The sequence below is a fragment of the Micropterus dolomieu genome, linkage group LG22, assembly GCF_021292245.1.
Source record: "Micropterus dolomieu isolate WLL.071019.BEF.003 ecotype Adirondacks linkage group LG22, ASM2129224v1, whole genome shotgun sequence".
Lineage (NCBI taxonomy): Eukaryota > Metazoa > Chordata > Actinopteri > Centrarchiformes > Centrarchidae > Micropterus > Micropterus dolomieu.
The window spans coordinates 15,517,698-15,532,378 of NC_060171.1; the positions used below are offsets into that span (position 1 = coordinate 15,517,698).

At 40.1% G+C, this 14,681-nt stretch overlaps 2 protein-coding genes across 3 annotated transcripts in view; one reads left to right on the top strand and one right to left on the bottom strand.

Moving 5' to 3' along the window:
• Positions 1 to 4,652, top strand: part of aagab (alpha and gamma adaptin binding protein) — a 7,580-nt gene extending 2,928 nt beyond the window's left edge. The window contains exons 9-11 of one of the 2 annotated variants that reach the window (XM_046036670.1): positions 755 to 804; positions 1,153 to 1,216; positions 4,307 to 4,652. In XM_046036670.1, coding sequence (XP_045892626.1) covers positions 755 to 804; positions 1,153 to 1,216; positions 4,307 to 4,311 — 119 coding nt within the window. In that variant the 3' untranslated portion in view covers positions 4,312 to 4,652. Of the gene's footprint in view, positions 1 to 754; positions 805 to 1,152; positions 1,690 to 4,306 lie in introns of those variants that run through there. The other variant, XM_046036669.1, reaches the window with a different exon arrangement.
• Positions 1,775 to 14,145, bottom strand: smad3b (SMAD family member 3b). Its single transcript, XM_046036668.1, has 9 exons — positions 13,671 to 14,145; positions 8,548 to 8,741; positions 8,311 to 8,445; positions 6,720 to 6,794; positions 6,577 to 6,627; positions 5,408 to 5,620; positions 5,148 to 5,285; positions 4,894 to 5,038; positions 1,775 to 3,519 (listed from the first exon to the last, which is right to left on the bottom strand). Exons 1-9 carry the CDS (start codon positions 13,871 to 13,873, stop codon positions 3,396 to 3,398), a joined length of 1,278 nt encoding a protein of 425 aa, XP_045892624.1. The 5' UTR covers positions 13,874 to 14,145; the 3' UTR covers positions 1,775 to 3,395.
• Between the last annotated feature and the right edge of the window lie 536 nt (positions 14,146 to 14,681).

Below are 14,681 nucleotides of genomic sequence, written 5' to 3' on the forward strand. Positions count from 1 at the left end.
TGCAGTGATGGTTGACTTACTACAACTTTCTCCCATCTCCCGACTGCATCTCTGGAGCTCAGCCACAGTGACCTCTGGGTTCTTCTTTACCTCTCTCACCAAGGCTCTTCTCCCCCGATAGCTCAGTTTGGCCGGACGGCCAGCTCGAGGAAGGGTTCTGGTCGTCCCAAACGTCTTCCATTTGAGGATTATGGAGGCCACTGTGCTCTTAGGAACCTTAAGTGCAGCAGAAATTTTTGTGTAACCTTGGCCAGATCTGTGCCTTGCCACAATTCTGTCTCTGAACTCTTCAGGCAGTTCCTTTGACCTCATGATTCTCATTTGCTCTGACATGCACTGTGAGCTGTAAGGTCTTATATAGACAGGTGTGTGGCTTTCCTAATCAAGTCCAATCAGTATAATCAAACACAGCTGGACTCAAATGAAGGTGTAGAACCATCTCAAGGATGATCAGAAGAAATAGACAGCACCTGAGTTAAATATGAGTGTCACGGCAAAGGGTCTGAATACTTATGACCATGTGATATTTCAGTTTTTCTTTTTTAATAAATTTGCAAAAATTTCTACATTTCTGTTTTTTTCTGTCAAGATGGGGTGCTGAGTGTACATTACTGAGAAATAAAATGAACTTTTTTGATTTTTGGAAAATGGCTGCAATGAAACAAAGAGTGAAAAATTTAAAGGGGTCTGAATACTTTCCGTACCCACTGTATGTACAGCTGATAATTTGGTTTTCTGTGATTTTCATCTGCAGACAAAGCTTCGTCACTACCTCATGAGCAGAGAAAGGCTCATGCAGAAAAGGTAAGCAACTGCACGAACCTGGTTACAAGATAACATGACTGCGACCTGTTTATAATCTGTGTATTCCTGTTACATAAAAGATTTATCATTTACCATGGCCATGTTTTGAACAGTGTATCACATACTGGTAATAGTATCTTCACAACTATATACCATTCCTAAACTAGTCAGTCCATGCCTAAAGAAATGATATGACATTTTAGTTTTTGTCCAAATTTAATTGTTGCCGTGGTAGCATGTTTCATTAGCTGATTCAGTTGGAATTCTCAGTTGGCCCAATAAATTGTGTAGCTAAACGTGTTTATGTAAAATTTATTATCATGTATTTACACTAAATCTACTTTGCAGGTAGCAAAAGCATTTTGGATGGCCATCGGTGGCGATGAAGATGAGATAGACGGGTTATCATCGGGTGAGGAAAGCTAAAAGTAGCTACCTGTGACTTAGTCTTTTTACTCCTGATCCTCCTCCTTTCCTGGGGCTCCCACAAGATCCAGTGCCCTTTGACTTGCATGTGGCACCTGGAAAGCGGAGATGCTTACAGATTGTACTGTAGGCATAGTCATGTTTAGAAACTTTTGATTCTTAAAATGAAACGATTGCAATACTGGTCTATAGTGAAAAGCAGTTGTATGTCTTGATTAGGGAGAGAAGAGAGGCAACAGATGGCCCTGACCCTCAGTTTTCTCCCCTGGGCCCCTCTCTTTGCTCTAAGCCCTGAGTGAACCTCAAGACATAATGGTGTTGCAGGTGTTAAAACTAAATTAAATTATGTGGGTTTTGGTTTATGTCTGTTCTTTTAGTTACAGTTGTCATAATGTGCCTTATCCTTGTAAGACATTTAATGCACATTCTGTTGAATCAACATAAAGACTTGTCATTTTACTTTTTCTGCTCTTTAGTGTGAGTTCTCATTTTTCTAGTCACATTAACAAGCCATGATTGTTTTTGAAAAAGCATTGACAGAATATTTTTACTCTCAGTTGCAATTTATTAAATTTTCACAGATAACAAAACAGTGGTCATTTGAGAACAAATATTAAGTGACATGAAAAAACATGTACATAAGACTTAAACAGAAAACTACCAACTAAGAATATCAAGGCAGTACAGATCTACCAACTACCTAACACTGTAGTACACAGTATTTAAGCATAGCACCATGTAACGGTGTAAATACATTACATGGTGACTCAGTCTTATGTACTGCAAGTATGTGCAGGATAAACACATTGGCTTCATAGACAATGACCGTGAGCATATTAGACATGCTTGATATTGTACCAATGTGCATGTAATATACAGTATTTACTGGACAAGCAAATTACCACTAGAACTAAAGCTTTACAATGATCAACACAGTAAATTGGAAGTGCGTAATTTTCCCACAAGGAGCATAGTATACTATTGGCTAACGGTTGGTAATGTGCAAAAAGACCTGCATTTGTTTTCTCTACATGCCATCGATGGATGAAGCACAGGTTCCTGCTAGCGCGTACCGTTCACACTGAAGTCACACGGTGGCTAAATTCTACCAGTCCACGATGATCACTCATACTTTATGTCATGCTCTATGTCCTCATTAGGAAATAACTGTAAGCTGGTACAGTAATCCTAATGTGTCACAATTAGGTACTGGGTTAACCCAGGTTAGAAAGTCTTACATTTAAGCAGCCCACGTTTTGGGTCATTAAAGCAAAGTCTTTTTGTGAATTGACTCATGCCAGAGGTCAGTCAGGTCCACCATTTCAAGCAATGCATGACAAGAAATCACAAGCTATAAATATTTATGTACAATCATACTGAGGCAATAAAAAAAATATATTCCCATGCAAGACAGTATGCAAAAATAACTTATAAAATGTCTCTTTTCACTGAGCAAAATAGTTTTCATACAAGGGTTCTTTTCAAGAAACAATGGTGCTAATGTCTATATTTGGTTTAAAATAGATAATACCAATTACATGATCAGATAATTTACATTGATTTTCATTAACAAAAATGAATAGGGGCAAAGTACCTTGTACTTAAAATATGAATTAAATATATTCTATTTAATCACTACTCAATTACAATTTTCATGTTAATTTATGATTCAACTGATAAGCCACCCAATTCAGTGATTACAAAGAGTGGTGCTGGTGCACTGAAACACCAGTGATGGTAGCATATTCATAATTTTAGCTAATTCATAGAATCAAAAATGTTCTGAAACATGTAAAAGGAGACAAAGCTGAAACTTGGGAAACAAACATTTCAATCTCCTTTTTATATATCTAAAAAAATTACAACACTGAGCACAGACATGTTGTCTGAATGAATTATGAAGAAAATGTGGTTAGTCTATTGAAACCTATTGCAAATACCCAGTGGCTGCCTGTTGAACACATGAAAACAAATCATCAAATGGAGACACTAAATGGTACTAATGAAAGTGTTATAGATGTGGTGAGGTGAAATGTCAGCGAGAGAGGAGAGTGATTTGATCAGTGGCGTCTCTCCATATTATCACGGAGAGATACTTGAGTTTTCCTATGTGGTTTGTCAATGTTTGAATGGGAAGGAGGATTTCTGGGAAGAATGTGCTGCTCCTAGGACACACTGGAGCAGTGGATGCTGGGAGAACCCATCTGTGTAAGGACCTTGTCCAGCCACTGCAAAGGGCCATTGAGATGCAGTTCTATCCAGCAGGGGGTGCTGGTCACTGTCTGACGTCTGCAGGGTACAGAGAAGGAGAGGCAACATAGTTTGTCATTACTGCTAGCTTTTTGTACTACATCATAGTAACATACTTTTAAAATCAAAATGAGACACGTAATGTTGATGTAACGATTATAGTCAATGCAAAGATACAGTCTACTCAGTATTTCTTGTCTTACTTGAATTAGCACCAATGCTAAAGCCAACTCTACAGGCTCGTTCTGAAGTCATTCAAGTATTTATCAGAGATGTTTTTCTCCAGGGTGTTTGGTGCCAGAAATATAACACGCACCACTCATAGTTCAGTGGGAATCCCCTTTGCAAAGGGTGTCTGAAATGTGTTCAGCTCCCACTCCATGTCCCCTTCACCACTGCATGCCTGCTGCATTCTTCCTCTGTTACTCAACCCTCTCTTGCCAATTCACAGCAGCACCCTCCCCCATCACCCCCTTTTTCTTTTCCAAGTGTGCTACCGTCTGACCAACACCCCTTAATTTTTACACCTCCAAAATGAAATTACCTCAAGGCTCTCTTGCACCTTTTCTTCTTATGTTTGGTGCACATAGCTTAATGAAACATGTACGTCCTACATGGGCAACAGACGCAAGGAAAACAAGTGACAAACCCTTAAAACCAATTAGCTGAAATAAGATCAGCTAATTGAACACTTAACTATGGATGGCTTTTTATGCAAGTAACAAGAAACACGTAGTGAGAAGGTAAGGTGTAGCTGTGAGAAGGAAAGGTACACTACGTATCTGGTCTATGCTGTAAATGGCTTTATGTGCTGTTGTGTTTGCAGAATGACGTCTTCTACCAAGAGAGGAGCCCTGAGCTGAGAAGGGCAGATTCACAGAGGGCCCACTTCAGAACCCCTTAAATTCTCTGTCCCCCTCCCACGCTATGGGGATTACTCAGACCTGGCAGCCTCCCTAAACATCCACTCTGTGTTTATGCAAGTACACAGTATTGTATGGGAGAAAAAGGGGAAAAAAAGCAATGTGGCGGAGTCTGTAGTCACTTGTTGAGTCAATTAAATCTTACTTTGAGTCTTTTGGCCTCTCTAGAATCGGCCAGTCAAATTATGTATGTTCACGTCTTTGGCGGAATCTCAAGTACTAAATTGTAAAAATAAAAAATAATGCTAACTGAACTGTGAAATGTCGTTTTTTATACTGGAAATGATATCACTAGAAAAGATTTTAATCACTAATATGGCATCATTAGCAAACAGCATATTATATTTATTTAATGCCTTCGCCAACTTTAAGCCTAAAACTGTTACAGATAAACACATTCAGCCAATAATGTGTAAATCTCAGAAACAAATATAGTGCATTCATATAATTGTATTAAGCATCTTTATTTGTTTGAAATGTCCTTATTTACCTGTACTCAGCTCCCCAACCCTTGACAAAACTCATGCGGATGGTACACATCCTGGTGAGTTGGTAGACAGCCTCAAAGCCCTGGTTGACTGACTGGGCGAGCAAAGCAGCAAACTCCTGGTTGTTGAAGATCTTTAGGTTGCAGCCTGCAAAAAAATATGTATTATTAGGCTCATTAGCACAAAGAACAACAAGATTACAATGTCAATAAAAATGTAGTTATGCTCTGGTCATTTTGTGTATCCTGTTGCTAACCTGGAGGTATTTTGCAGACAGTGGCAGGATGCCAGCCATAGCGCTGGTTGCAGTTGGGACTCTGGACAAAGATGGCGCTGTCACTGAGACATTCTGCAAACACCTCTCCCCCAATGTAGTACAATCTCACGCCCCGTCCTGAAAAGGGAAGAGAGGGGTTTGTTGCTCAGCGCACAGCTACCTGCTGATTATGTCAAGGGCAAATATAAAAGACAAATTAAATCAGAACTTATGTGGTCCCTGTAAAATAAAATGAGTACCTATGTGTCTGCGTGTGAGCTCTACTGCTGAGTTGCGGTTGACGTTGGACAGCAAGCCGAGGCAGAAGCGTTCAGAGTTGGAGGGGTCTGTGAAGCCATCTACTGTGAGGGAGGGCTGGGAGGCATGGAAAGTCTCTCCTACACGTTGGTTGAGCTCATAGTAGGAGATGGAGCACCAGAAGGCAGACTCGCAGTATGTCACAGGCTGTAAGTCTGTGTGAGCAGAGGGTGGGGGTTAGATGGACCGAAATACAAGCTCCAGTTAGGTCCATAGAAAAGAGTAAAAAGGTAAAGGTAAACTGCTCTGTAGTTGAACAACCATTTGATTGTGAAGAAGCAACACTGCTGTAAAAAAATATGTCTTACCACATATAACCACCTTCCACAGGGGAGAACAGACCATAGACAAAGACTCAATTCATACTATACTTATTGTGTTACTGCCCTGAGGCCAAGCCTCCCAGATGTATTCAACTGCTCCTGTATGACTCTCATCTGTTTCTAAACTGATAGTCTGTGGACTTCATATGAACAGCACTTTCGCTAAGATGCAAGTAATTTTAACTTGTTCTGACTGTGGGACATCAGGTACAGCCAAGTGGGGATGGGTCCATTGTTGCAAGATGGTTCAGATTAAAAGCATGTACGCTCTTACTGTTACATCTACAGCATGCATGGTATGCAGTATGTGCCTTAGCCAGCTGAGCCACCAGGATGCAGTCAGCATTAATCGTAATTTATGCCATGGCCACTGAGAATGCACAATTCTCACTGACAGGTGTCCATTCATTTCCAGTAACAGCACAGTATAACTAGACACCTCTGATGTAGATCTTTCTTTGATTTTTTTAATGAATACACTGGTATTTAACTGTAGCTAATGACAGTGACAATTTAGGCTTCTGTGGTTTAGCCATCTAATGTGCTTTGTGATTGCTAGGCTCTGTAGCCTATAATATGTGTGCTAGGAAGATTAAATACTACTGTGTTACATGGGGTGGACCTCTATTCTTTATATGTGTAGTTTGATTGTGTTTATGATTTGACAGCACAAACCTCAGTTTGTGAGGATTTAAAAACACCTAGCCCAGCTTTGTGAAACATACCCCTTCTCAACATAATGAATGATATGCTCTGTAAGTAAAGATGACCCCTTTGGTTTTCCTTACCAAGATTACTGTTTGTGGGTGACACAGGATTGGGCGACAGACTGGGCGAACCTGAAATAGAACAGTAATACTGGTTCATGATACTGATAAGGCACACTTAAAACAGTGTCAGCTTGACATGTGTGTACTTTCATATGACTCACTTGTGTCCATGCTGTGGTTGAGCTGGTGATCATTTGTCTCACCATCCTCACTCAGATACCCCGGTGGGGGAGTTTCTGTAAAATACAAACACAAGCAAGGATTAATCACACACTCCTGGGGCCTGTACCACGAGGCAGGATTTGAGCTTATCGAGGCAACTTCGGGGTTAACCCTGGGTTTTCAGTACCACGACGGTGGTTCACTTCTTAATGGGACAGATCGCCATTGTAACTTATACTGAATGGCTAACCTGCTCCGGAGCAGTTTATGTTCCACATAAGAGATGAACTCTATGAAAACCCCGCCTACTGACCAATCAGCTCTCTTTGAAAATGACATCACCATCTGTAGGAAATCCCAGACTGTTTTATAGGCTGCTTTATGTTTGCTACAGTGATGTGGAGAAATGTTTGTAGGCTATAGCGATATCATCCTACAGAGACTGATTGAAAGCCTTATGCTATTGTACAGGTTTTTACAGTAAGCAGTAAGTACTTACTGCTTTGACATGTTTTTTATTTGTTCCCCAGTCCGTTTCACACAGCCTGTCACAGCCGTTAAAATAAATGGGTTTCATTTTTCTTTTGGTGGCAGTTTGGTAGAGATATTGAAATAAATTTTAATATGAACGTAGGCTATCTATTTTAGGTTAGTGGGCGCAGGTAATGAGGTGAGTTTTCAGTAGCCTAAATGCTGAGATTTAGTCTTTCAACCACTATTTGAGCACATTTTATGGCATGAATGGATTTTTTGTTTCATTGCTTTACGAAGTTTGAGTGTGTTAAATAAATTAATCTCATTTTTGAAGTGACAAGGTCTTAAAAGTGAAGTGTGTGGAACAACCACTTATTCAGTGTTTTTTTAATATGGAAACGCCGACACACAGACCAGCTGAAAGAACAAGGCTGATATTTTCATACAGCTCGTAAGAATGCATTAAACCAACGCATTGCCAATTTTAGACTAGGCTACGCTTGTTCATTTAGGCTTTCACACTGTCGACGAGTTTCTGTCTCCCTGCATGTGTCAGCTGCAGCTGTGCTACTTAGACCATGTCGTATTTCTGTATTGTACAGTTCTGCTGCTAACACCGCCTATTTTATGTGAACGCGTTCACAGCTGGATTGGGAAACCCTGGGTTGAGTTACCGAGTTGATAACCAGCTTCGTGGTACCGCTTATCCCGATCATAATTGTTAGGGTTAGTGAAGCCAGATAACAAAAAGATATCCTGGGTATGTTGAACTCGCTTCGTGGTACAGGCCCCTGATCTTAGCATACCAAAGGTTTGACATGTTTTCAGTTTCTTAAACAACTTGACTTAATGAATGCTTTATGGCTTTTTTTGTTCTTATATTAAACATTAGAGGCAAAAATATAAGTTTTAACCAGCATTTACCAAGACAGGTTTACCTGCTTACAGTTAAGTTCTCTTTAGTTTTAAATGCCCCTACAATTAATAGTACTTCAGAGACACAACCACATTTGGACAGTCATCTCCAAATTGAGCACACACAAAATAATCTAACATGAGAAAAATAATTTACAGACTTTTAAGTTCTGTGTTCAGAAATAATTACTGTTTCCTCACCAGGAATATAGTTACTCTGGGGCTCAATGCCTGCGGGGAAGTTGGTGTTCTCAGGGATTGATGGGCTGTAGTCATCCAACATAGGGAACTCTGCAGGGATATCTGTGTGTCGTGGTACTAGGACAGGAGGCAAAACTGGAGACAGGCAGATCCATTCAGTTCTGTTCTCTATATTGTGTGGCAAAGCATTATCTTAAATACAGTAATTTGGATCATGTAGCAATTAACTGCACTCACTTGGTGTCTCCACCCTCTGGTAGTGGTAGGGGTTGACGCAGACTTCATCCTTCTTGGTGTGGAAGGCAAATTCACAGTGTTCGACAGCCCTCAGCTCATGGTGGGACTGCAGGTCTGGCCAGCGCCACAAGCGACAGTAGATCACATGAGGAAGACCTTTTCTGTGCGAGACCTGGAGACGGCCATCTAAAGATCTGAAAGACATCACCAAAAAGACTGTAGTGGTACATGCAAATGAGCGTTGATTTGCTCAGTACTCTGGCTATTATTGAAATCATGCTTTTGTATTATATGGTTGAACCTTTAATATATTGCCTAGCTCCGAAAAGTTCAACATTACCTGAGGGTAGAACACTAAAGCATTTGACTGACGACGGAGCAGGTCAAAATATATTTTTCTCCAATACTGCTTACGCAAATGCTTCTTCGTTTACTGTATTAAAATGACTTAAGTATGAAATAATGCATTTTATGCCCTCTCTTAGTCCTTCCCACATGGCAGCACAGGTGTGGGAAACAAGTAGTCAGGGAAAACGATAAGATGCAGAAACTCAGTGCCAAATAATATTTTCGGAATACAAAAAAGGCTATTTAAAAGGCTACATAAATTGGTGTTAGTAATGTTTAAATGCAAAAGGTGGCTACTATAAATCAAATAAGGCCAAAAGGTGTTTTTAATTAACTATGAAGTAGCTGCAAAAAAACCCCCATTGACTGTATAGAAAGAGAGCTGTTTGACCTATGAACAAAAAGTGATGAAGCCTCATGTCAACAGTTTTTGTTTTTATAGCTGAGAACTATCAGATGAATTGCCATGAAACTCAAATGAATACAAGAGTAAAAGGAAGGACCGTAACAGATCCTCGATCTCTCCCCTCACACAGTCTAGTGTGGTGATGGCTTTTTGCCAGCTGAACTCAACAACAGTTCAGGTCATTGTTGAGCTGTCAGACAAGAAACATGGTTTTCATTCTTTACCATGGCTTGGCCTCCTGTGAAGTATGTCAGAGAGGAATTGTGGTTTAAGACAAACAAGTTAAAGCGAGCTTGGTGCTAGTTTTTAAGGTGACCATCAAAGAAACTTACAGTATCAAAGCCAAATATTATATTTAGAATATATACTATATTACATTTCTAATAATCATATACATTTCAACTAGTTTAAATGTCATGTTACTTTGGCATGATAGAAAGCAGGAAGAGGAAATGTCCAGTGTCCTTGTCACAGCTGTGATACATAGATCTAAATAGGACACAGATTTGTAGACTGAATCAAATAAAGTGTAAATCTTTACCATTACAATAAGCCATTACTTATTCATGACTTGACAAGACATGAAACACCTGCTATACACCTGCAACAACAAATTCTCCACTATCATTTCATGATCTACAAGGTAGGAGGATAAAGAACTGGCCCAATGCCCAATGAAACAGAATCTTCTAAATCACAGGTTTAAAACTCAAAAATATATATCATTTTAGATAAAATACAATAATTGTATGTCATTTGCCTGGTCAGATGTTGTTAAGACATAAAGGCTGGCCCATCAGTGTGGTTTGTCTTGCTGTCTATGTGCTGCTTTTCAGTCTGATGGCTCTGGGTAGTGCTTCATGAAATAACATGATATATTTGCCACCACAGTTCTGTGCATTGAAATCAACAGTCAAATCAAGCAATGGATAGCCTCTTAACTTTTAACATACTCCAATTTAAATGAAAAACTTTGACATAATTTTTACCAGAATTTTAAAAAACGACATATCTACCTCAGGCAAGCGAAGAAGTTAAGTGGAACCAAGACAGACATGCAGTTCCAGTGATGTTTGAGCAGTGCGATACCTAAACAGTCTTCCAAACACAAACCACAGAAAACCACCATCTCTGCCTGCTATTCAATTCTAGCTTTCAGACTACATCAGTGATGACCGCAGAAGAGATGGGTTCAGGCTCATCCTCCAGCACTTCCTCCTGCATGGAGGGTGTATGTGTTGGGTCAGCTGAGGTCAGCATTCCCATGCTGAGACTGGCCTGGGCTATGTCCTGTCTCGCTGATTTGCCACTCTGACATGACGACCACTCTGACACCCAGCTGGACTGAGGCAACCCTCTTATCCACCAGCAGAAACAACAACTGTACAGCAGCCAGCCAGGGATTCACAGGCATCTCAAAAGTGAGTGTCTTATAGTGAGGCGGAGAAAGCCAACATCAACTAGCACTTTAAAAGATGTTACACGATAAACAAGTGTGTACTGCCCAGCAGTAGCCTAGCAGTTAAGATGCATACCACACACTAAAATGGCAATGTCTGGGCTTCAATTCTAGCCAGAAAACGCTACTGCAAATTATCTAAATTTTTCTCCCTCCCTTCATTTCCTGTCACCTCTAAACTGTCCAATGGGCAAAAATGGCCTCCCCCAAACCAACAGTTTTACCATTTCTGTTCATTTGAACGAAAAATCACATCACTTTTGTCCCTCACTACTAGGGCTGCATGATATAGTCAAAAATGTTATCATGATAAATAATGTCATACCATTTGATATTGATAATTATCACGATAAATGTCAAATAATTATATATTTGAAGTTTAAATGCTGATTTTTGCCCTCGAGTAAAAGTTGAATAAACCAGAAGGTTAATTGTGATTTTAAAGTATTCTTTATGGGCAGAACATGACAAACACTTGCCAAACAGTGGATCATTCATAAATCTGAGGTAAAACATTCAAAACAATTGTGATAAAATCTTTTCGCATTTACATTTATTCATTTAGTTGACGCTTTTATTCAAAGCGACTTAAAATTGCTATACATGTCAGAGGTCGCACGCCTCTGGTGCAACTAGGGGTTAAGTGTCTTGCTCAGGGACACATTGTTGTCTAGTGGATCCAGTCCAGTGGATTCGAACCCAGGTCTCTCACACCAAAGGCATGTGTCTTATCCACTGCTGCATCACCAACACCTTTTTTCAACAAATATGTATGAGTAAAATTAAGTAAAATCTTTTTCAGTCCTTTTTTCCTCAACGCTATCAAACATTTATTATATTTTTATTGAGGAAAATTATATTGCGATAATTTCCGTTATTGTTTAATTGCCCAGCCCAAATCACTACAATTCTAAGTCAGTAAATAATCCACTACACTACAGATGGGCAGTTGTGGAAGATCCAAGCTAAATGCTTCATTAAATTCTGTGTAAAAACATTTTGTTTGCATTTTCACCAAACAAGTCAAAAACATGAAGTTTACTGGTATAATGACACAAAGAAAATGCATCTGCTCTCAGTTAACACAACATAGATGTTTAAGTACATAATAATCTATTCTACATGCAAGCACCTCAGGGCTGCACTTAACCCCTTTAAATGCTGACAAGCACTTTCTCCCTGAGCCACATTACAGGAGGGGATAGAAACAGGCCTTCTTTAATACAGAATCACTGAATCTTTGCGTCTCCAATAGATATCAAGACAGCTGTTACTCTGTAAACCTACCGTCTCTGGACTCACAGAGACTGAACCACAATCCAAACAGTGGCCCACGCCCTCCCTTGAGCCCAGAGCGCATTCCCAAGAACGGAGAGAAAGATTTTAATATAGGTTAACACCCTTGCTCTGACTTCTAAACACATCCTGATGGGGGACTCCCATTAGCGATTAGGCCTACAAGCTACTTCATGGAAAATTCTTTGGAAAAAAACTCTGACGGCTGCTTAACAATGAAAAAAGTCAGTGGTGTATTCTAGCTCCTTCTACACTGCCTACTGCCAGCAGGGCCAAGATGTGTACCTGCCTTATTTACTTTATGTAGGAATAAAAGGGTAGAGAGACAAAAATATAAAAAGAGCAATTTTGCCATATTGAAGAAATTATGCAATATATTACAGTCTACTCCATCTTGTTATGTCTGTTTATGTCTTCCTGACTGAGTTATTGTAGTTTATATCAGAAATCTTTCATTTTATTAAAGGTTACTTTTTCACATAAAAAATAAGGATTCAAGGCTAACACCGTCTCATTTACAGTGTTACTGACTGGATACAGCGTCCATCAAGTCAACTAATTAAATTGCACAATATTTTGGTTCAACATCCAAACAAGTGAAAACGTTATATCAACATTTGTTGACTCATTCAGACCACTGAGAATACAACTATGCACAGTCCTGCATCACACCCCCAAAAATCTACCTCGAATGTCAGTAAACTGTGAGCTGCTGGTGTTGGGCAGAGGTCTATCCCATATGGGGAATCCCGGACCGAGCCCTTATTCCAACTTTCCCAGAGCACACACACACTCCAGTCTAAACATCCGCTGTGAGTCAGAGTTCTGTTTTGCCAAACCCCTTCTCCTAGTGCTCACACGTGTGAACTGTGGACATACTTGTTTATGTAGCACAACATGTACCAGATCTTTTTAAAGTCTCTTAAGAATTCGAGAAACACTAACTACTACGGTCTACTCAACTATGATGTGTCCAATGTGCGCATAGGTTATCGTTGATCTACCGCGCATACCGGTTGTGCAAACAAATACTGTACTATGACATTAACACACTTAAATGTGTGGCTTGACGTTCAGGGGCGCACCACGTCTTCTTACAGTCCAAGGTAGGATGTATTTATAATTTTACAACACAGGGTTGTATAACGAGATTAAGTTGTAGTTAACCTTACCTAGCATAACTAGATGACCCATAGACTGAGACAGTGTACCGTGTCTCAGTGTTTCAGACTGATAAAATGTAAATGATTAAATATTTCAGATGAAACCCAGTTTAAGTTTGCACTGAGGAGCTAACGTTAATATTAGCTCTACTGTTTTTACTACTGCAGCTAAAGCTAACTATCAGTGCAATAAAAAACCCACTTCATAACATCAAACTTTTTTATCTCCTCGTCAACGAATTAGGTAACAAGCCTATCAAAGTTAACGTTAACGAGCTAACTTTAAAAAAGAAAAAGAAAACTGCTTAACTAACAAAGCACTAATGTTAGGCTTCTTATGTTGGCTCAAGCTAACTAGCACGCTACTTGGCTAACGTTAGCTGTCATCAACCCTAGCTTGCCAGCTTTAGCTAACTACGAGGCAGCTGGTTAGCTCTGTGTCTGTCCTTACCTGGGTATGGTTATGCATTTCGTGTTGGCATTCTGTGTTGTGATGGCTTTTTCCAACTCGTCCAACTGTCCCGTCTTTTTCAACTTCTTCACAAGACTTTTGACAGCCTTTTCGCACCATTTCTCCTCTTGCCCGTTCTGCTCTCCCTTCTTCCAACCAAGAAGCCTCTTCACGATTGGAGGAGTGAACGGCAATATAGACATTTTAAATTGCAACTTGAACAATTAAGTTAGATGTAGTACTCTCATTCAATTCTGCCGCGCAGAACTGCAACTAGCACCGTGTGTCGTTCATGTAACAGCGACAAAGTCAGCTAGTTAGCTCAGCTAGCTAAACTCCCATACAGACTAGAGGCTGGTCTCTGCCGGGGACTCAGCAGCAGTAGCTGCTCGCGTCGCAGGTTCACTCCGATCAACTTGGCCGTGTGTCGGACTGGAGCAACTCCTCAGCCAGCTGGGCTGTCTGTCTGCCCCTCCTCCTGCTCCTCAGTCAGCTGGTCTGTCCTCCACCTGTATCAAGCATGGGTGTCAAAATATATGCAGATTAACTCAATTTTTCTTCCCAATAGGCTACAGACCACCATTAAATTAAACACTGTTCAGCTAATTTACAGGCCGCTCTCCCTGCTTCAACTTTTAAATTTAAATTTTCCTTTCTGTTGGGTTATCAGTGTCAGTGCGCCCCAACCCTGTTGTATGCATCTGTTCAACATAGGTCAAATTTAAGAGGTAAGACATGGAAAAAATGCTGTAATCAGAGATATGTCCACACTGAAAAGTGATCCAACATTTTCATTTACTGTGTCCATGAATAGAAGACCCTTGGGAGTAATCCCTTTGATCCCCTCATAAAAGTGATTTAATTTCACTTCAGATGCATCTTTCCAGAAATGGATGAGGGAGGTGACATTCAGAGTTTTATGGTGTTATTGATAAGTCCACCCCTGGCTGCTGCCTCCAGTAAACAGCAGTGTGCCTGTGCTATAAATATCCCCAACTAGGACCAACCCCC